This window comes from Scylla paramamosain, chromosome 24 (genome assembly GCF_035594125.1).
Source record: "Scylla paramamosain isolate STU-SP2022 chromosome 24, ASM3559412v1, whole genome shotgun sequence".
In the NCBI taxonomy this organism is placed as follows: Eukaryota; Metazoa; Arthropoda; class Malacostraca; order Decapoda; family Portunidae; genus Scylla; species Scylla paramamosain.
This window is the reverse complement of record NC_087174.1, coordinates 18,818,108-18,839,690: the sequence shown is the minus strand read 5'-3', so window position 1 is coordinate 18,839,690 and position 21,583 is coordinate 18,818,108. Positions and strand designations below refer to the sequence as shown.

At 40.2% G+C, this 21,583-nt stretch overlaps 1 protein-coding gene across 7 annotated transcripts in view; it reads right to left on the bottom strand.

Annotated features, from left to right (window-relative positions):
• Positions 1 to 2,387: 2,387 nt before the first annotated feature.
• The window catches only part of LOC135112845 (ras GTPase-activating protein raskol-like), a 90,655-nt gene continuing 71,459 nt past the window's right edge, over positions 2,388 to 21,583 (bottom strand). For 4 of the 7 annotated variants that reach the window (XM_064027725.1, XM_064027721.1, XM_064027720.1 and 1 more), the window contains exons 3-22: positions 21,363 to 21,439; positions 19,622 to 19,717; positions 19,088 to 19,183; positions 18,423 to 18,534; positions 18,127 to 18,308; positions 17,712 to 17,926; positions 17,323 to 17,584; positions 17,054 to 17,202; positions 16,710 to 16,876; positions 16,202 to 16,318; positions 15,891 to 16,063; positions 15,564 to 15,684; positions 15,161 to 15,297; positions 13,436 to 13,594; positions 10,837 to 11,180; positions 9,530 to 9,658; positions 8,919 to 9,210; positions 7,379 to 7,591; positions 6,497 to 6,655; positions 2,388 to 3,766 (exon numbers count right to left, since the gene is read on the bottom strand). In XM_064027725.1, coding sequence (XP_063883795.1) covers positions 3,673 to 3,766; positions 6,497 to 6,655; positions 7,379 to 7,591; positions 8,919 to 9,210; positions 9,530 to 9,658; positions 10,837 to 11,180; positions 13,436 to 13,594; positions 15,161 to 15,297; positions 15,564 to 15,684; positions 15,891 to 16,063; positions 16,202 to 16,318; positions 16,710 to 16,876; positions 17,054 to 17,202; positions 17,323 to 17,584; positions 17,712 to 17,926; positions 18,127 to 18,308; positions 18,423 to 18,534; positions 19,088 to 19,183; positions 19,622 to 19,717; positions 21,363 to 21,424 — 3,279 coding nt within the window. In that variant the 5' untranslated portion in view covers positions 21,425 to 21,439 and the 3' untranslated portion in view covers positions 2,388 to 3,672. The remainder of the gene's footprint in view (positions 3,767 to 6,496; positions 6,656 to 7,378; positions 7,592 to 8,918; positions 9,211 to 9,529; positions 9,659 to 10,836; positions 11,181 to 13,435; positions 13,595 to 15,160; positions 15,298 to 15,563; positions 15,685 to 15,890; positions 16,064 to 16,201; positions 16,319 to 16,709; positions 16,877 to 17,053; positions 17,203 to 17,322; positions 17,585 to 17,711; positions 17,927 to 18,126; positions 18,309 to 18,422; positions 18,535 to 19,087; positions 19,184 to 19,621; positions 19,718 to 21,362; positions 21,440 to 21,583) is intronic. The other 3 variants (XM_064027724.1, XM_064027723.1, XM_064027722.1) reach the window with 3 other exon arrangements.

Genomic DNA, 21,583 nt, shown 5'->3' with positions numbered 1-21,583 from the left:
TTTGGCATTTGGGAACCGTTACCTTGAGTGGATGCCCTTCCTGACCTCGGACCGTGGCCAGGATTCGAACACTGAGGATCCCTGGGCCCCCAAAGCGCTCGCGGTCCCACTGTACCACGACGGCTCCTCGTTCTTTTGTAAATATGTTACTTTCTAAACTTGTGCAACTTTTAACTAAGCTTGTGAAGAGACCAAGATTTTAAATTAACAACAATAGGAAGGACAGCAGCTTGTATGGTACATACAAACCAAATAATCCTAAGTTTTTGAAAAATGCGCCGTGAATTACTGCAATTTTTTTTTTTGTTAGGTTGTTGTAAAGACTATTTAAAGTTCAAGATCAAAACGTACATATACACAAATAAATAAATAAATAAATAAATAGAGGTAAAGTTCGGAAAGATATGGTGAAACTTAGTGAGATGTGTTTTACTTTTCTCCTTTTTTTTTTAATGATATGATGCAGTAATATCTCATTGTTCAAGAGTGAAATTTCAAAACATCACAATAAAATATGAAAGGTTAGCAGACAACACAGCTTGAGCTTCTTCACGCGAGTGTTTGGAGATTTGGCGTGCGATCTTGTGATGTAATATAGGGGGCGGATTTGATGCACCGGAATGCCGGGTGTAGGTTTTCCTCTAGGCGTCAGGAATGCAGCAGGGATGAGACGGGACGCGGGCTGAGTGTTACGAGAGGATCAGTGACATGAAACAGACCACCTCATATGTTGAATCTAATGTAATCCTGGGTAAATTCTCTCTCTCTCTCTCTCTCTCTCTCTCTCTCTCTCTCTCTCTCTCTCTCTCTCTCTCTCTCTCTCTCTCTCTCTCTCTCTCTCTCTCTCTCTCTCTCTCTCTCTCTTCTCTTCCCCATCCTATCTTTTCTCCTTCGTTCCTTTCAGCTCAACCTACCCTATTTAACGATATCGACCTTTCCTTCCTCCTCTCCTGCCTCCCTTCAGTCAAAAGCAGCCATACCTGTAATTTCTCCTCCTCTCCACCTGCTGCAAGCGACCCTTCGTGGTGGAAGAGAAATGAGAGAGAGAGAGGAAGCAGAGGAACAAGAGGAACATGGAAGAAATTATTAGTCGTAAGGGAAAACCAGAGTGAGGAAAGAGGAATAGAGTGCAATAGGAGGGATTAATGAATGGAGGGGAGGAAGAAGATGAAAAAAAGTTACAATAATACGACTGGAGAGAGAGAGAGACTGACTGACTGACAGTTGACTTCCTACACACACACACACACACACACACACACACACACACACACACACACACGTCCCCATATATCACTCATCTGCCAAAACCGCGACAAAATCTTTAAATTATTGTCTCGAGTAGAATCTTCTTACTGTTTAAACATTTTGGTATGCAGTTTTAGCAGTACAGATTATATATAACCCTGTGTGTAGTGTCAGTTTCTCACATTCCATTACTCACGGTGCATTTTGTGTGTTGTGTTGACTGATAGTGCAGTGAATAACTCTCGTCGTATTAAGATTTGTTTAGTTACTGTTCGTTTTGCTCCATTTTCTGTTACTCTCACTGGAGGCTCAATTTTACTTTAACCCGATATCCTGATGCAGTTTATATTCACACAACAGTGGACTTTTGAACTTACTATACACTCATTAGGAATATTACCTTCATATCTAGCCGTCTATTGCCATGCAGATGTGTGAACAACTGTACTGAAGAGTTCTCCCTTAGTAGCTTGAGAGGAGGGAGAGGACAAGCTGGGGAGGAGCGCCGCTTGAAAGTCGCCTTCACTATTCAAGTATCATTTAAGTGCCAAATATCACTCCCTGACAGGCGCATTGCCTAGGAACGATTAAAGTAGCTCCCTCCTTCACCTGTGCCCAAAACTGACTGTGCTAGCCTTTGCTGTGTCAGCTGAATGTAGCTTGCACTTTGTGTATCAGCGAGATGTTCGCTCTTTCTCTTGTAAGTTAAGTTTTTTCTGTGACTACCGATGTGCATAATGGATTGTTTGAAGCTTACAGGTCAAGCAATGTTAATAGTAGTATTACTGCATTCCTTAAGGAACCTACTACTCAAGTACTTTTTTTTTTTTCCTCCTTTGACTGAAGTATTTGTACTGTTTATCCAGGTAACTGAGATTTGTATTGGTGAGGCATGGTTATAATGAACAAGAATGCGATGAGATTGTGGATGTGTTAGTGCTAATGAGGCTCTGTCCTGCAGGTTGTTACTGATGGAATAACTGCTACCTCCCTGCACCTGACTTGCCTTGCCTGGCACACACTCCAGCAAGATATCCAGAACAACTGAGCTATTCCCTACAATGTCTGCGAGGGACACTGCATAGAGCTTACCAGTAAGTATGATCTCACTGAGAGTGCTTGGAATATAATACTCCACACACAATAAATCTTCATTTAAGAAGTGTTTATTATAGAATTGGTACAAACAGCATAATCCACATCTTTTATGTAGATATCATAATGTACAACCTTGTTTAAACCTTTGGCTTTCTAAATATGTATAAACATGTGCTTTACAAGCACAGATTCTCTAATACATTTTATATACTGTATCAAAACCTCAGCTTATCAAGATATGGGAAAAATTACACTGTCTTTTTGTTTTCTATGTATGGACTTACTTATTTACATTCTAATGTACATAAAATAGTGTCGGACGCACTGCACTGACGTTGAGCTTCAAAAATCAGGACTTTATAACCTAATCTTTGGTGTTCTCCAGTGTGTACTACCATCAACTACAGTATACACAAGCATAACTATACAAGGTCCATATATTTCACATTATACAAAAGAATAAAGAACTCTTATCTGTACAGAATAAAGCCTTCTTGTTTTTGTCTCTAAAATGACTTTGTTAAATTATACAAATTTATGTTAAATTATACATAAATTTACTTGCTATGAAAAAGAATAAATTGTTTGTATATGAAGGTACGAAATGGGATTCTAGTTTTGAAATTTTGAACACTGGAAACTGCATCAACAGAACAACTCACATTCCCGGCATTGAAAATTTCACATGGAAAGATTACGTTTTCCGTACATTAAGATCTAAAGTTTAATTTATCTTCTTTCAGACAAGTACTTTTAAACATAAATGGAATGTCAAATGAGAATCTTGCAAAAGAGCAAGGAGGAATGAATGATGCAAGCTTGGCTTGACTCTTTTGAGTCGTGGAGTGATGCTGAAGAAAAATTGTACAAGGGATACGAGTTGGGACTCGTAAGCCAAACTGTTTTGAGCCGTGGGTGGCTGACTGACATCCCTCTACTGGGAGACTTGCCAGGTCATACATCTTGAGTGTGATGTAATTTTTGTTTGGGGAGGGAAACAGAAAAATATGTTTGTTTCAGTTTTCAAGGAGAATTAAGACAGACATAAGACAGGGAATGATGACCTTGTACTTAAATGCCCAGCACAGAAACACAGTGTGTGTGCTCTGTAATTTGAACACTAAAAACTTCTATTATATTACGTATATTCAAATTAATGACATTTTTGTGTTTAATATTTGTGAACAAGTCTCTAATAACATCATAACTGGCAAGTATACTAGAGTAACATTACCTTACTATATAATATGTACAACCTTTTATTACTTGGTTTCACTGGGAAATGCAAGGACTACTAAGTGTTAGGGGGAGGGTGGAGGGCACCACTCAGCAGGAGGAACTCTTATAGTCTGAGGTGTCGGATGCATTGCAGGAGTCGTTGTGCAGATCACCACTTAAGTCTGGCTTCAGCTCTCCAGGCCTGAAGGAAGAGAAATGCAACAAAACATTAACTTGATTCGATAATGCCAACTGATAACGCCTCCATGAACACAAGAATAGACATCAGCTGTTCAATAGTGGCAAGTGAATGCATCTGTGCAAATGTGTCATAAAACAAAATAAGGGAAGCTGCAAGAAACCATCAGGCGCATGTGACAATCCCTGTATGAAAAATAACTACTTATTTCCAATCATCTCCATCCATAAATTTATCTAATCTTTTAAAGCTCCCTAATGGCACTAACACTAAATTACTGAATTTGGTCCATTTGCCCACTACTCTGAGAATGAATCCCTTCCTATCTCTTTCTTAAACCTAACTCTTCCAAACTTGAATCCATTATTTCTTGTTCTATCCTGATTACTGATCCTGAAAAATTTGCTTATGTCACCTTTGTTATATCTCCCTATACCACGTAAAGACCTCTATCAGGTCCCATGCTGTGATCAATTATATAATTATCAAGTTGTTTGTCTCAGTGATCACTAATGTTCCTTGTGATTACAGACTCCAATATTTTATCCACAACTGAGTTTAAGCTGATTGGTCTATGATGAGACATAACTGTTTTATCTCCTTTCTTAAAGATGGGCACTACATTTGCTTGCCTCCACATTACCAGTACCTCTCCTGCTTTTGCTTTGTCATGTGTATTACCATTTTTTACCTAAACTGAGTGAACTTGTGTGAAATACCTGTATACAGTATAGAAATAGCTAGTAACACATCTACACAATAATAATGTTTGCTCATCAACATTAGTCTGACTAGTTCAGTGGAAAGTGAGCAAGCTGGTCCTAAACATTTGTAACTAACACTTTGTGCTCTTTGTATTTTCCAGCAGGCTGCAGCAGTGACATAAACCATGGAAAGTTTAATGGAAAGTTTAATGATGATGGCACCACACAGCTTTACAACACACTGCATGGTATTATGTCTGCATGCACTCTTTCCTGCATCACACACAATTGCTAACTTCTGATGCACCATTTTCTTTACTCCAACTCTTTTGAAATGTCAAACCCAACTACATCCTCCCACACAACTAAAATTTATTCTCACCTATCACCTCTTCCAGGTGGTACGATTAGACTTTGGTCATTTCAATACTTTTCAAACATTAAGGTGTCATTTTTCACAAATATCTTCTAAATAAACAATTCAGTCCATATGACATTTTGGCACAGCTTATTTGACACCATTCCCTAAGTATCTTTACTCTTGACTTTGAAGGCAAGGCAAGCTAGAACCAACTAGGCTGGAGACATTCAGGCAGCGGAAGGTTTTACATGATGCAGTCATGATGTGTATCACTCCACCACTTCTCCCTCCATTCCTGTCCTCCCATCCTTCCCTACTGTTCTGTATCCCTTTATACATCACAACCATATCATGCAAAACCTTCCCATCTGAATGTCTACTTGGCTCTTCCCCGTTAAGCCTTCAAAGTCCAGAGTAAACTCCATAATGAAACACATTTGGTAATGCACTGTAGAGCCATAAAATTGAGGACAGTGTCAAACAAACTCTACAAACTCTGGAACTCCCTGCCTGCTTCTGTATTTCCATCTTCCTATGACTTGAACTCCTTCAAAAGGGAGGTTTCAAGACACTTATCCTTCAATTTTTGACTACCACTTTGGACCCTATTTGGGGACCAGCATCTCATTGGGCCTTTTTTATTGGATTTTTGTTGCCCTTGACTGGTGCCCTTCCTACATAATAAAAACTGTGCCAAAACTGTCTGTTTGTTTGAAGATGTCAGTGAAAAATTATGTTTCATATGGTTTGAAAAGGACAAGCAGTCTGCAACTTGGAGCCTAAACTAATTTCATATAATTGTCAGCATTTGGTCTGTGGTTTATTCAGCCTGTCCCTCACTTTGCCAAGACAGTGGCCTCTCCACACTGCAAGGCTTACTTCTCCTTCCACTCTCTCCCTTATTTTGTACGATACTTTTGGTTTTTCACAATCAGTTCCTTGGTTCTTCATAATCAGACCGTTCCTAAGTATCTTTGAAGAAAGTTAAAATTGACAGAATGGTTAACATAATATGTATACTGTGAGTTGAAGTCAGGGACAGTGCTAAAAAACATTCATACCACTTTTTGTTCAGTGCCCTTTTTTTTCTTCTTTTCATGCAATTATCAAGATACTGTAAATCAAATTATCTCTGTAATAAAGGGAGTTCAAAAATAAGATAGCATTATCAGATTTCAAATAAGGCTGAAAGGAAGGATGACCAACTTTTCATCCAAAGCTGTAGACAAGATGGAACAGACACTTGCACTCGGCTGCTGTCATCTGAAGATATAAAGCTGTACCCCTCTTTCCCTTGCTCCCCAGTCTAAAATCTGATAACATGTTGTTCAGGAAGACTTCCTCTATCACATACCCCTGCTTGAATATTTGTTATGATATGGAAAAATAGCACAGAACAAAAAGCAATACTCCATATGTGACTTCATCATCATTCACTTTCTTTTTTGATACATTCTATATCATTCCTGTGTCCAATAATCAAGAAACCAAGCAGTTGACAGGTTGTGTGAGCAGTGGGTGGTTATCTCCATTCTCATGCTAGAAATGAACAGATATTTATAGTAAATTTATTAAAAAAAAAACACTCAATTAAAACTACATCTCCAATTAACAACTTTGGTAAAAATCCCTTGCAGGGGTGGCACGCCACTGCACTCCCTCCCTCACCTTGAGTTGAGGGAGGCAATGGTGCGGATGAGGTGGGTGTTTGCTGAATCTAGTGCAGCAATTTTCTTTTCCTGAGCATCAATTCTGGCATCCTTGTAGTGCATCTCTCGCCTCATCATTTCCTGTTCATGACGAAACTCTTGTTCCATTGACATCAGCCTAGTGAAGGAAGCAAAAGTTTGATTGTGTTTTTAATCTTTATCATTACTCATAACCTGCTTGCTGCTATAATTTAAATCCTAAATTTAATGATTTCTAATCTTTAAAATACATCCCTTAATTTTTTCTCTATCACAGTCCTTCATCCTCTTGCAGGCCTATTTTTTTGTTTTTTGGTGAGGGGCTGTGGGTTTGTAAACATACTGTGGGGGACATCCTGTGGGTCTGCAGATATGAGAGAGAGAGAGAGAGAGAGAGAGAGAGAGAGAGAGAGAGAGAGAGAGAGAGAGAGAGAGAGAGAGAGAGAGAGAGAGAGAGAGAGAGAGAGAGAGAGAGAGAGAGAGAGAGAGAGCCCCATCATGACTTCTTACATATAGCCTCACCAATACACATAACTCACTCTCAAGTTCCAGCCCACTAACTCTCAATGTTTACAAATCAGAGCCACTCACCAGAGCTTCTCATCTGTGAACTCTGCTTCAGTTCTATATTATCTCAGCAGCCAGCATGTCTCTAAACAGCTATAGTCATACAGTAAAAATACTTCAGCTTCCTCTACTCAATCTCAAAAGTAAACTATTTCTCTACCAAGCCTAAAAATGATTTATAGAGTCTTATTTGTTATCCATCCAGCCTAGTAGTAGTATATTATTTGTTGCTTTTTTTTTTTAATATTGTGTTTTTTTTTTAATTAGATGCATGACAGGTATGACAACTTCTTACCTTTCAATTATGGCTCTCATTTGGTCTTCCTGTTGGTCAAGGAGTTGCTGTGGTGGCAGGTTGTGGGCCAGCAGGTGGTGGTGCTCCTGCCAGCCCTCCCGCACCCAGCCCCCTGCCCCTGCGCCACCCAGTGATCCCACAGCAACGTTTAGGTCGTCCTCAGAGTCGTCACAGCAGTGGGGAGGTCCTTGCAGGTCCTCTCTCTCCGATGACCTGAAGAATACAGATATGTTATGTCTCTGGCTACTATTGCCTACCATTACTGTTATTATTTTGCTCAGTGATTTGTTTAATACTTTTATGTGAAAGTGCTAACTACATACTCCAACTGTCAGTGAATATGTACAGTATAGAGAATAAAGCTCCACTGAAAAGAAAGGATTATGAAAAGTGTTTCCAAGAGTTGAGGAATATAAAACAAATGCAACAAGTTATCAGAAATCTAGCAGTTTACCTGACAGTTTTATGAATATGATCTAAATGCAAGCAGCTTTCAAGTTTTGCTTCTGCTTCTTGACTTCAGCCTGACTTAGCATTAAAACATAGCAATTAATGTACAAGGGGAAACCTGAAGGTGCCTCTTTCCTTTAGCATGTAAAACGAAACAGATAAAATGGACTTCAAACAGGTTATGATAGATAGCCCTTTGTAACACTGAGCTAAAGTAACCTTACCACACTGAACTAAAATAGCCTTAATAAAAGACTTATATAAGACCACACAAAGCCATCTGATCTTCACAAAAACACTGCTCTTTCTAGTTAAGTAGCCACCTATCCAATGACAGAGTGCATGACAGTACACCAGGTAAGTAACCACCTACACAATGGTATAGTGCATGACAGACAGTAAGTACACCAGGCTGCCTATGGACAGAAGGACCTCCAGTAGATAAGCCACTTATTTGTACCAGAAGTTTTGTATCCGTTGTATTTCTTGGGTGTGTTAGTTATTGCTCCCTCGTTTAACTGTAACAAGTCAATCTGTTCATGCACATGCATTCATAATATGGCAGCATACAAGAGAAGGGAGTTAAGAGTAGCAACTTGTAATGTTCAAGAGCACACCAGGTAATGAATATTCCACACAGTCCACCTTGATCAAGCCACCTTCATGTAGCTGCTGGTGGAGGAGTATTGGTCCCATTTTGTTCACTCATTTAGACAAAACAGATTTACTGACGAAAACAATTTTAAAATAGGTGTGGATGGAAAATTATGCATGCAAGTAAGCATTTTATGTACATATACTTCTAGGTATCTCATATGCAAATTTTTATCTATGCAAAGATAGATGAATACACATTTACCAAAATACTTTATAAAAATAAACTTTTATGACACTTATTTGAAAGTAAAATAGATCACATAATGATGAACTAAAAAGGCCCCATTTTCAATTAAAATGTGTGTATTTTATCAATATTATAAACAAAATATCAGTAAGCTCAAGGCATGTCAGACACCCAAGCACTCGTGCACCACATGCATGCATACTTGTCTACAAGAACATACTGGTGCAAACAAGGTAGAGGACTCACCTGTTACTCCTCCCTCTCCTGCTACTAACACTGCGATCATGGCGCTGTTTAGCAGACCTAAGTTCATGCCTGAGGGCTGGAGATGGCACCAAGCGGGGAGAGCAGTGGGGGTTGGTGCGAGGAGTATGGGCTGGTGCACGACGGAAGTGAGAGTTTGAATGAGAAGGAGGATGAGAGTCTGGGGAGGAGTCTGAGGAGGAGGAAGCTGAGCGGCGCTGTCGGGTGCGTCCTCGGCGCAGCGAGGACAGATCCTCAACACTCTGAGAGGAGCTCAGGCTGCTGTTTGGGCTCTCTATACAACACAAGTCACCAAAAATGGAAGATGAGTGCCCAGCAAATTGCTACCATGATTAATGTTTTGATATCAAAATACAGCAATACTAGGGACACTGATTTCAGACTTTGTTGTCTGGATGTTGCATAAAGATATGCACAAGTACAAACTTGAGCCACTGAAAACTTTATATGAATATACTTAATATGCTGCAAAAACTACAAACATGACTGAAGTGAAATGTCATTTTTCTGTACAATGCAAACCCACAACATCTTATTCTACAGTAATATTTCCCTACATTGCAGAGCCATGAATGATATGGGATGACATGTACCTTTGGGCTGAGGGACTCTTGGGGCATGTCTGGGGGTGCCATGGAGGGAGGCATGACCTGCATGTCCCAGATAGGCTGGGTGCATGCCCACTGCCCGATACTTGGAAGTTTGCTGGTGCAGAGGTGAGGCTGTGGGTGGCACACAAGCACACATGCAAGCATATTAAGAAGACAAAGTTGTGTGATGAAAATTAGTATGTATATGTAATGACATGGAGATGTGAAGGGTTGTCTAATGAACTAAGTCATGTATTCACAACTATCTAGGCTCCAGTTCACATCCACTTTAATCACATACATATACTAATCTAATTAGAAATAAATCTTCACAAACACAATTATAATAACTAAGTACCTTGACAAAATGAGAATATGTACAGAGGTAATTTATTGGTTAGTTTTTAATGTAAATAATGCAGTAGAATTCAGGACTAATTCAGGTACTGATGAGTGTAGGGTGGCAGTGGCCAAGCAGTCAACACTTGGATGTGGTATCTTAGCAATCTCATTCAGTTCATCCTAACAGACACTGGACATCTTTAAACCATGACCAAATGGCTGGAGAATATCCACAGATTTCTTATCAACCCTATCTTCCATGACAATTGCATCAGGAAGCTCTCAGAGACCACTGGTATTGAAGCTCAGCAAGGGTGTCCCTAAAAAACTATGACAAAAAAATAAAAAATCTAAGCTCTAAAATCAAAGTAGCAGCAGAATCAACACTATAACCCTCACAAAAAAAATGGACAGATAAATACTGACAGCCAGACTGCAGAGACATTGAAATATACTTAAGGGGTATGTATCCTAATAATAATGATCTTTTGTAAGAAGAATATAAGAGAAAGGAATATCAATAAGGTGTGGAGATTTATGTATAGGAAGTTTCACTTAAATCTCAAGAGTGTTTGTGTGTGTTTGTATATGTGTGAGTGTGTGCAGAAGCCATTCAACACACACAGTATAGCAACAGCATAAAGTAGCATAAGCTCCTTCAGCATATACCCATTGTAATGATGGATGGAGAGTTTTAAACATCTTACTCAGTCACACACACACACACACACACACACACACACACACACACACACACACACACACACACACACACACACACACACACAAACACACACACAGAGCAGGGGGCCTTATATCCCCTCACTTCACAAACTCAATTGCCACCCATGACAGCAAAAGGGAGACATGCAATCAGTGCCTCATGTCTCAGGGCTGGCTGTGGGGCTAACCATCTGGGCTGACTCAATCACAATGTCAACTCAAAAAATACCTTTAGAATAACATACCTAGAGGCGAGTCATGGTGAACCTGTCTGATCCCCACTGGCAGTCCTGGGTTTCCATTCTCCCTTGAGAGGAGGCTGGAGTTGTCAGTGTGGAGGAGGGAGTCTACAGGAGATGATGATTGGGAGTATGCAAAACTCTGATATCCTGATGAGGCAATATTGGAAAGCTGAGAAATGGAGGTCTGGGAACCCTGGATGTTGTTTTCTCCATCCTTGCATGCGGCAATGAACTTGTGAGACGCGTCGTCCATGTATCTAAAAAACTCTGAACAATTTCTGTCGTATACTCTTCTGTCAGCAGAACCTTGAACTTCTCCCACAGAGAGGTTTCTTGAGGGTGGGCCTCTGCAAGGGACACAAGGGGATCATTCTACATCAAGAAGACAATGGGCCTACTTGTTTTAATGATGTTATAGCCTTCATAATCATCCTTCCTTTTAATTCTGTTGCATTTCAAAATAAAGAAAACTATTGATGTACAGTTTTTATCATTATCATGATTATTTTTGTCCCTGAGACATCAGGATTGTCAATCAGATATAGAACATATGTTGATTATATATATATATATATATATATATATATATATATATATATATATATATATATATATATATATATATATATATATATATATATATATATATATATATATATATATATATATATATACTTTTTTTTTTTTTTTATGTAGGAAGGATACTGGCCAAGGGCAACAAAAATCTAATAAAAAAAATGCCCACTGAAATGCCAGTCCCTTAAAAGGGTCAAAGCAGTGGTCAAAAATTGGTGGATAAGTGTCTTGAAACCTCCCTCTTGAAGGAATTCAAGTCATAGGAAGGTGGAAATACAGAAACAGGCAAGGAGTTCCAGAGTTTACCAGAGAAAGGGATGAATGATTGAGAATACTGGTTAACTCTTGCGTTAGAGAGGTGGACAGAATAGGGGTGAGAGAAAGAAGAAAGTCTTGTGCAGCGAGGCTGCGGAAGGAGGGGAGGCATGCAGTTAGCAAGATCAGAAGAGCAGTTGGCATGAAAATAGCGGTAGAAGACAGCTAGATATGCAACATTGCGGCGGTGAGAGAGAGGCTGAAGACAGTCAGTTAGAGGAGAGGAGTTGATGAGATGAAAAGCTTTTGATTCCACCCTGTCTAGAAGAGCAGTATGAGTGGAACCCCCCCAGACATGTGAAGCATACTCCATACATGGACGGATAAGGCCCTTGTACAGAGTTAGCAGCTGGGGGGGTGAGAGAAACTGGCGGAGACGTCTCAGAACATCTAACTTCATAGAAGCTGTTTTAGCTAGAGATGAGATGTGAAGTTTCCAGTTCAGATTATAAGTAAAGGACAGACCAAGGATGTTCAGTGTAGAAGAGGGGGACAGTTGAGTGTCATTGAAGAAGAGGGGATAGTTGTCTGGAAGATTGTGTCAAGTTGATAGATGGAGGAATTGAGTTTTTGAGGCATTGAACAATACCAAGTTTGCTCTGCCCCAATCAGAAATTTTAGAAAGATCAGAAGTCAGGCGTTCTGTGGCTTCCCTGCGTGATATGTTTACCTCCTGAAGGGTTGGACGTCTATGAAAAGACGTGGAAAAGTGCAGGGTGGTATCATCAGCATAGGAGTGGATAGGACAAGAAGTTTGATTTAGATCATTAATGAATAAGAAGAGAGTGGGTGACAGGACAGAACCCTGAGGAACACCACTGTTAATAGATTTAGGAGAAGAACAGTGACCGTCTACCACAGCAGCAATAGAACGGTCAGAAAGGAAACTTGAGATGAAGTTACAGAGAGAAGGATAGAAACCGTAGGAGGGTAGTTTGGAAATCAAAGCTTTGTGCCAGACTCTATCAAAAGCTTTTGATATGTCCAAGGCAACAGCAAAAATTTCACCAAAGTCTCTAAAAGAGGATGACCAAGACTCAGTAAGGAAAGCCAGAAGATCACCAGTAGAGCGGCCTTGACGGAACCCATACTGGCGATCAGATAAAAGGTTGTGAAGTGATAGATGTTTAAGAATCTTCCTGTTGAGGATAGATTCAAAAACTTTAGATAAGCAGGAAATTAAAGCAATAGGACGGTAGTTTGAGGGATTAGAGCGGTCACCCTTTTTAGGAACAGGTTGAATGTAGGCAAACTTCCAGCAAGAAGGAAAGGTAGATGTTGACAGACAGAGCTGAAAGAGTTTGACTAGGCAAGGTGCAAGCACAGAGGCACAGTTTCGGAGAACAATAGGAGGGACCCCATCAGGTCCATAAGCCTTCCGAGGGTTTAGGCCAGCGAGGGCATGGAAAACATCATTACGAAGAATTTTAATACGTGGCATGAAGTAGTCAGAGGGTGGAGGAGAGGGAGGAACAAGCCCAGAATCGTCCAAGGTATATATATATATATATATATATATATATATATATATATATATATATATATATATATATATATATATATATATATGACATTACTTTAATGTGGATCAATTAAAATATCGAATCAAAACAGGTGCCCATAACAAAATGATTTAACATTCTTTTATATGAGCAGATGTAAAATATTAATTTCAATGAATAATCATAATGCTGCCATTTGTGGGACCCACCTGAGGTGTTGCCGCGTCTGGGGAGTGTTGTGTATCAGCGCCCGCTGGGGCTGGTGGTGCACCTGGTGGACTGGCGGCGGAGGCACCTCACCAATGTAGTAACTGTTGCTGTTGTTGACCCGCATGTCCACTGCTGGTGGATTGTTGTTGTTGGCTTCCCTGAAACCAAGAAAAGCATTTATCTCTGGGCTAACCAAAAACTTCTGAAGTGAATGGGAAAACATCACAAGATATTTTTTTCCTTTGTACCTGTTACCTTCACTATTCACTGGCCATGCCTTACAGCCATACAAAACACTTGGCTCTATAATATCTTAATTCTAATTTCCTCAGCTCTTATTCCAAACTGTTCTCGGTGCTTCCTGAACTTAAGCTCCTCCCATGTTATGGCTTGTCAGTGTCCCATGAACTCCTCTGCTTCAGTGTCATATCCAAATACCTATTAACACTTTTCCACCTCTTCTCTCACCCTTCAATACAATATGAATATCATTTAATTTTTCCTTCTTAAGTTTACATTATTGCCTTATCATTCTGCTATTTAACATGTTTACTTTTAATTTCCTTTTGCTACATATCCTTCATAATTCTGCAACCAGACTGGACGGGACAGGGAAATCACAGAATGCCTGACTTCTGATCTTTCTAAAATTCCTGATTGGGGCTGAGCAAACTTGGTTATGTTCAATGCCTCAAAAACTCAATTCCTCCGTCTATCAACTCAACACAACCTTCCAGACGACTATCTCCTCTTCTTCAATGACTCGACTGTCCCCCTCTTCTACACTGAACATCCATGGTCTGTCCTTTATTTATAATCTGAACTGGAAACTTCACATTTCATCTTTAGCTAAAACAGCTTCTATGAAGTTAGGCATTCTGAGACATCTCCACCAGTTTTTCTCAGCCCCCCCCAGTTGCTAACTCTGTACAAGGGCCTTATCTGTCCATGTATGGAGTATGCTTCACATGTCTGGGGGGTTCCACTCAAACTGCTCTTCTAGACAGGGTGGAATCAAAAGCTTTTCGTCTCATCAACTACTCTCCTCTAACTGACTGTCTTCAGCCTCTCTCTCATCACCGCAATGTTGCATCTCTAGCTGTCTTCTACTGCTATTTTCATGCTAACTGCTTTTCTGATCCTGCTAACTGCATGCCTCCCCTCCTCCCACGGCCTCGCTGCACAAGACTTTCTTCTTTCTCTCACCCCTATTCTGTCCACCTCTCCAATGCAAGAGTTAACCTGTATTCTCAGTCATTCATCCCTTTCTCTAGTAAACTCTGGAACTCCCTGCCTGCTTCTGTATTTCCACCTTCCTATGACTTGAATTCCTTCAAGAGGGAGGTTTCACAACACTTATCCTTCAATTTTTTGACTACCGCTTTGGACCCTTTTCTGGGACTGGCATCTCAGTCGGCTTTTTTTTTTTTTTATTGGATTTTTGTTGCCCTTGGCCAGTGTCCCTCCTACATAAATAAATAAAAAAAAAAAAAAAAAAAAAAAAAAAAAGCAATCCCATTAGTTACTACACTGTGGTCTGTACAACTCTACAGTGCTCCAAGACACAGGGGATAGAATGCATGTCTTAATTCCCTGCTTACCATAGGATGCAACTAAAAGGGACCAAGTAAGAAACCTAGGATCCTTTCTCCTGGCATCAGCTATTCCCATAAAACTAAGTTAGTTGCTTTATGTGGAGAAATAAGTAGTGATAAAACACTCACTCTGAAGGGAACATGGAGATCTGAGGTCTTGAGGAGAGATCAAAGGCTGTAATGAGGACATGTTCCTCACTGGGACCAAGGTCACCACCTGCTGATCTTGCCTGGTGATGGAATGGTGGCCTTGGGCTGCTGGTAACCTGTTGATACACATTTCTACTGATAACAACAATGCAAGCCCAACAGATGAAATGTAGCATCCAAAAACATTAAATATTTGATAAAAACATTTGTGAACTATTAATTCAGCAAAATAAAGACAAATTTGTCAAAATCAACAATGCATAATCAACACTAAAAAATAATTTGTAATGAAGAGCCTTGTTTTGCCATAAACCAATTCAGCTTCACTCATTCACATTCCTTATTGTCTACAATAGTCATACAACACTGGTCTCTGTCATACCATGTGGTGGTGGGAGTAGACAGGAGTGACTGAGCGAGGGAAGGACTGAGACCTGTTAGTGGAGGGTGTCATTCCCAAGCCTGTTCCTCTCTCCTCTGTGCCATCTGTAGACTCCTCCCGCCTGTCACGGAAAAACATAACTTAATACACACTAGTAGATGATAGTCATGGAGAACCAGATGATCAAGCAGAGCAGGAAGTGTTGTGATGCTTGGGGAATGGAGAGAGAATGGATGGAGTACAAATGGTAAAAATAACTGGATCTGATGTGTTTGATGCAAGAAAGAGAATGTACAATTGCTTACATGACCTCTGCCTGAGACTTACATGAAGTTGTTGTTACTGGCAGGCATCTGAGGGGGGGCAAGAGCTGGGCTGCCAGGGAGGATGGGACCACTGGAGGGCCGGGGTACATATGGCATCCTAGTGTGGCTGCCACCTAGCAGGACACTGATGTCCTCCACCAGTGCCATTACTCTGCTAGCTTCACTCTCATACCCCTGAAAGAGATGCCATTCATACACTGATGATATTTTGCTGTCCATGCAGTTCACAATGTCCCAAAATTATCATCAATGAAGATGTGATGCTCTTTGCATTTCCAAAAGAAGAAACAAAGCAATTTATTGGTATCTCACCTGGGTGTTCATCTCAGCAAGGACATCTACTAGGTGCAGGTGGAGCAGGGCCAGGTGCTTGCCACGATCAATCTTTCCATCAAAATCCAGGATGCTGTCCTCCGATGATGGGGGACTCTGAGGGGCCACACATTACTATGACTGATGGAAAGCACAACAATCTTTCACTACATAAATCCCTTGCTCTACTTTACATTTCTGAGGTAAAATTCCAGGTGACAGCCTCTATAGAAAACTGAAAGCAAAAAATTTATAATGATGTGCATCAATGTTTATTTCTACATATGCAATCAGAAACTAAACCCAAAATTATCACCACATGACTAGAGTGGTTTTACCAGACATGGCTGTAAAGTTACATTCACATAAAACCAAATCACTACAGATATGTGAAAATGTTCCTTTAGGAAAAGCAACCATTATATTAAGATAAAACCTCTAATACTTAAAGAAAAAAACTAAGGAGTGCATATATACAATTTTCCTTTGTGATTCCAGAAATGCTTACAGAAATGGCTCTGAGGAACGCTCTGCACCGTTCCTGCTCCTTGTTGATGAACTCATTGAGGAATTCCATGAACTTCTCCTTTCCTTGGAAGAGAGTGAAGTTGGCAAGTGTCTGAAGTGTCTTGGCCACCAATGTGAGATTCCTGCTGGCACGGTCGTCTGGGTACGCTGAGGGAGAGGCCACGACAAGTTAGGTCAAGCCAGAAGCACGGCACTGGGCAACAATGAAACCACTCGGTTCACTATTTGAAAATTGGTACTACATTAGGATTCATAAGTATATAAATACAAAAAATCTTTTTTCATTTCATCTGATATGCACATCCAATAGCAAACTTCTCTAACCTGTGACCATGTTGAAGAGGTATGGTGACAAGACAGCTGGACAGAAAAAGCGCAGAAACACACACGAAGAGATGAGGTTGTCGGTCAGCTCACACTTCTCCTGGCGGGAGAGTTGCTCCCGCAGCTTGTGGAACACCTCACGCAGCTCCCTGTGGCAACACCACCAATTTATACATTTATATCTTACAATTAAACAACATGAAAGATCATGGAGTTGCTCTAAGTACAGTACAGATATGAACAACAATGCATCACCGACCACCACGTACACAGGGAAGTTCCGACTAGATTGTAAGATCTTTTCCCAAACTGCAGTCACTTTCTCCTTGAGGGAGTTGCGGTGCTCCTGAAGGAACTGCACGTTGGTGATCTTGAGGGGGTCCACCTCCAGGTCCTCAGCACTGGTGATGAGGGCCAGGATGGGGTCCTTCAGAGTGTCGTGCAGGTACTGCTCACCCACCAGCTTCATGTAGGCTTCTATCGCCTTGGTGGCCACACTGTTCCCTCGGAAGAGCAGGTGCTCGTTCTCAGCTGTTGGACATAAAATCAATAAATAACTAGTGATAAATAACAAATAATACACTGTGTACAGAAATATACAATAATACACACTACAGCCATGTGTGTATTTCACAAATCATGTTGCTTTAGAACCCACCATTAGTCTTGATGTCTGTGTAAACAAGATCAACAAGGAAGGCAATGGCACAGTTCTCTGCCTGCATGATGTTGATCAGCGTGGTGGCAATGTCTTCTTTGGCTTTCACTGGCAACACTGGCTCCAGCAGTTGGCAGAGAGGGGTTGCATTCTCCTTCAGGTACTGAAGAAGAGGTCCGTATTGGGACAGAGGGAGGATGTCCAACGACTGGAACCTGTTCAAAGGCATTGTGATATTAGACACACACAGGCAGTGTTATGGCTGGGCAAAAACTGAACACCATTCACATACGGCAAAAGTAAATCCACAATGGGGCAAGAGATCGAGCATGGCTATAAGAACATTTTTGTCTTCTAATATTCACATCTTATTGACAAAGTATATTTCTAGTGATATTCCAGGACCAAATCTGACCTGTGTCTTATCCTGAGGGCAGGAGTGGTCTTGTCCTGCTTCTCCACCTTCACTGGGTACCACTGCTCCTCCTGGGTGGCTCGGCCCGGGCTGGACGGCTTCAGGTCAATCTCCACGGAGCCTATCTTTTTGTTTGACTTCTTATCCCCTTCCCTCTTTAGCTCTATAATGATGCTAGTGATCTGCATCAAGATACTTGTATGAGCCAAGACTTCACATGTACACAAATAAAATTTAATATAAACTAATATAAAACATCTATGGCAATACTGCAATACATCTACAAGTGAACGCACCTCAGGACTCAGATCTAGTTCAAAGTACTCTCCCCAGAAGCACATGTTGGTCATGGGCTTCGAGCACGTGCGGTGGCTGGGCTGCAGGTTCACTATCAGGTGACAAAAGTACCTGCAGGGAATCATCATGAGCTGCAAGTCCCATGGTTTGCTCTTCATGAAACTCAATCATAATACAATTGTGAACAATACTGCAAGTAAGTGCAGTTTACATGAGAATAAATACTGGTACACAAAATTATAGGCTTAAGATTATGTAATGAAATACACCATTATCATTGAAAAAGCTGCAATAGACTACTTCTTTTATCTATTCATACATAATACAAGTAAGGTTTAGGTGAATTACTAATAGTTGTTTACCCTAAAGTATTGAGGATTATGGAAATAATTGTAACCTACTAATTATCTATACAAGGACTATTTCTGGCCCAAAAACATGCTGATTTTTCAATTCATGATCAATACAATGAAGGGATCTGCTATGAATCTGATGAAGTGGATGAATCTAATTCCGACCTAACCAAAACATGTTTGCTTACAACAGCCTTGTAACACTAAGTAAAACTGACAATATTCACTCTAGAATGTTCACTATTAAACTTAATGTCATAAAAATAAATTCTGATAAATACTGCTTAAAGACCAAATCAACAAATACTCACTTTTTCTTGCTGGGAATTTCTTTCGCCTCCATAATCCAGATTTTGAGAGTGTTTTCTGTTCGCCGCGTCTCATCTTGGTTCTCAAGCGCCTTCGACCTGTAAATGAATTCATAAGGATTAATTTATCTAACACGTTTTGTTGTGTGTGTGTATATGTGTGTGTGTGTGTGTGTGTGTGTCCAGGTTGCACAAATATACATCACAGTGAAATATCAATGTACTATAGTCAGAAATGAGTGTCACGTGAGAGAACGAGCAATGAAACAACTTATTAGTCAAGAACCGAGCTAAATATACATACATCTAACACTCAGTAGCGAAAAATCCTGTGCAGCCTTCAACAAATATAACCACAATGAAATATTAATTATTAATGCAGCAACATCAACTAATAAGAAAAAAATAAATAAATAAGACACGCGAGAGAGGAGCCTTAAGTTGGTTAAAATATCTTAACTAGACAAGAGCTAGTTCTACACATAAACACAACCCCTCCTTTATCATATCAACAGATCGAAGTCCCATGCAGCTCACCGGCTTTGTTGAGGGGAGGGAGCGTGGCCTGGGTACAGGTTATCGTGGGAGTGGGAGCGTGACATCCCATCCTCGCCGCCGCCGCCCTCCACACAGCTGATAGGACAACACGTGGTGAGTCAAGACAAGATTCAAGTCCAACTCACGGGACATAATTAATAGTTGCATGAATCATTTGAGACTTAGAAAATAGTAACTAATTAAAAGACATATTACTCTGATATAAAAGAATCAAGAAAGTGATAGCATAGGAGATTTTTATTATTATTATCTATTATTATTATTGTTATTTATTTATTGTTTATTCATAGTTCCGAAAGTGAGATCTCTGATATATGTTTGTGTTAAAAAATTCAATTGATTTTCTTTATTCTTATAAGTATCATACATATATTCCTTGTCTTCTGCACTGTTTCTGTATATGGATACTGATTTGATTTAGGCTGGATATTAAAGAGAGAGAGAGAGAGAGAGAGAGAGAGAGAGAGAGAGAGAGAGAGAGAGAGAGAGAGATTCATTCGCACGTAACAAAGAAAAAAGTAAATACAATCCTTAAAATATTCTCTTGACAGCCTAGCCCCTCTCGGTACACTACAGGTCAAGGTTCCCGGTGTCATATGGGATTTGACTTCACCCTATCGCGGCATCCCCGAACCATTCACCCTTGTGAATTTAGCTTCCCCGAGCCAAAATCCCTGAGGTTACCTCGATCCCCCTTGGTATCCCTTTCCATTTTTTGGGATCCCCTTTGACTGTGTCATTCAAGCTGCCCAGACCCTTCTGCATAGGCAGTTTCCGCACATCAAGGGTTTACAGCCGACAATGTACTCCCAGAAATTGATGGAATTCAAAGAACTTCGTGAAGGATCTGAAAATATACAAATACACCATACAGGAGCCTTCCACTGGGTTACCAGTACAACCATTGGAAGTTCTAAATTTGCAGTAGCCTGTATTTTGGACAGCAAAGTAGTTACAGGTAAGAAATTACCATCATCCTTGGAGTGTCAGATTGCTCAGATATATTCAGGAAAGAAAGAAAAGTTCAATGTTGAAGTGTCTTCTGTTCAGCAACAAGAGGGGGTTGATGACTGTGGTGTATTTGCAATAGCATTTGCTGTGGAAGTAGCATTTGGTGGCAGCCCCTCCAAAGTAATATACAGACAAAAGAACATGCGAAACCATCTTGAGGATAGTTTCAAGAACAGAAAGCTTTCACCTTTCCCCAGAGGTGAAATGGGAAAGAAGTCAGTCAGAAAGCTGGCAAAAATTGAAGTGCATTGTCTCTGCTTCCTTCCAAAGAGCTATGACAGTATGGTTGAGTGTAAAGACTGTTTCACGTGGTTTCACCATGGATGTGTAAATTATCTAGAGACAGATAAGAACTGTGGGTGGAAATGTGTAGACCGTAGTCCCAAAAGGAAGAAACAAATATTCTAGTTTTGATCACCAGTTTTTAATATTGTATCATTTTTCTAAATCTTACTGTCGGTATTTTATAAATAAATAGAAATTCATTGTAGTCTCCAAAAGAATTAACAAAAATTCTAGTTTTATTGTGGCCTTTATCATAACTTTCATAATCTAAAGTGATAAAAAAAAGGGGGGGGTCATATTCCCTGGTAAAAATAGGGATGCCGAAATCCCTAGCGAAGTTTCAAAATCACTGGGGAATTCCACTCGGGGAGGCCATATCCACAGGGGTTATCTCAAATGGGTATTATTTTCTACTCTGACTCACCTGTCTGGGCCCCGGTTGGTCTTAATGCCCTTAGTATTCTTGGAGGCATTCCTGGCGCCCATCTTGATGCGCTGCAGCTGAGGGAGGGGGAAAAATAATAACGTCAGTAATAATGGAGGTAGTGGTGATTTTATAGTAGCAGTAGTAGTGATGGTGGTGATGTTTATATATATATATATATATATATATATATATATATATATATATATATATATATATAT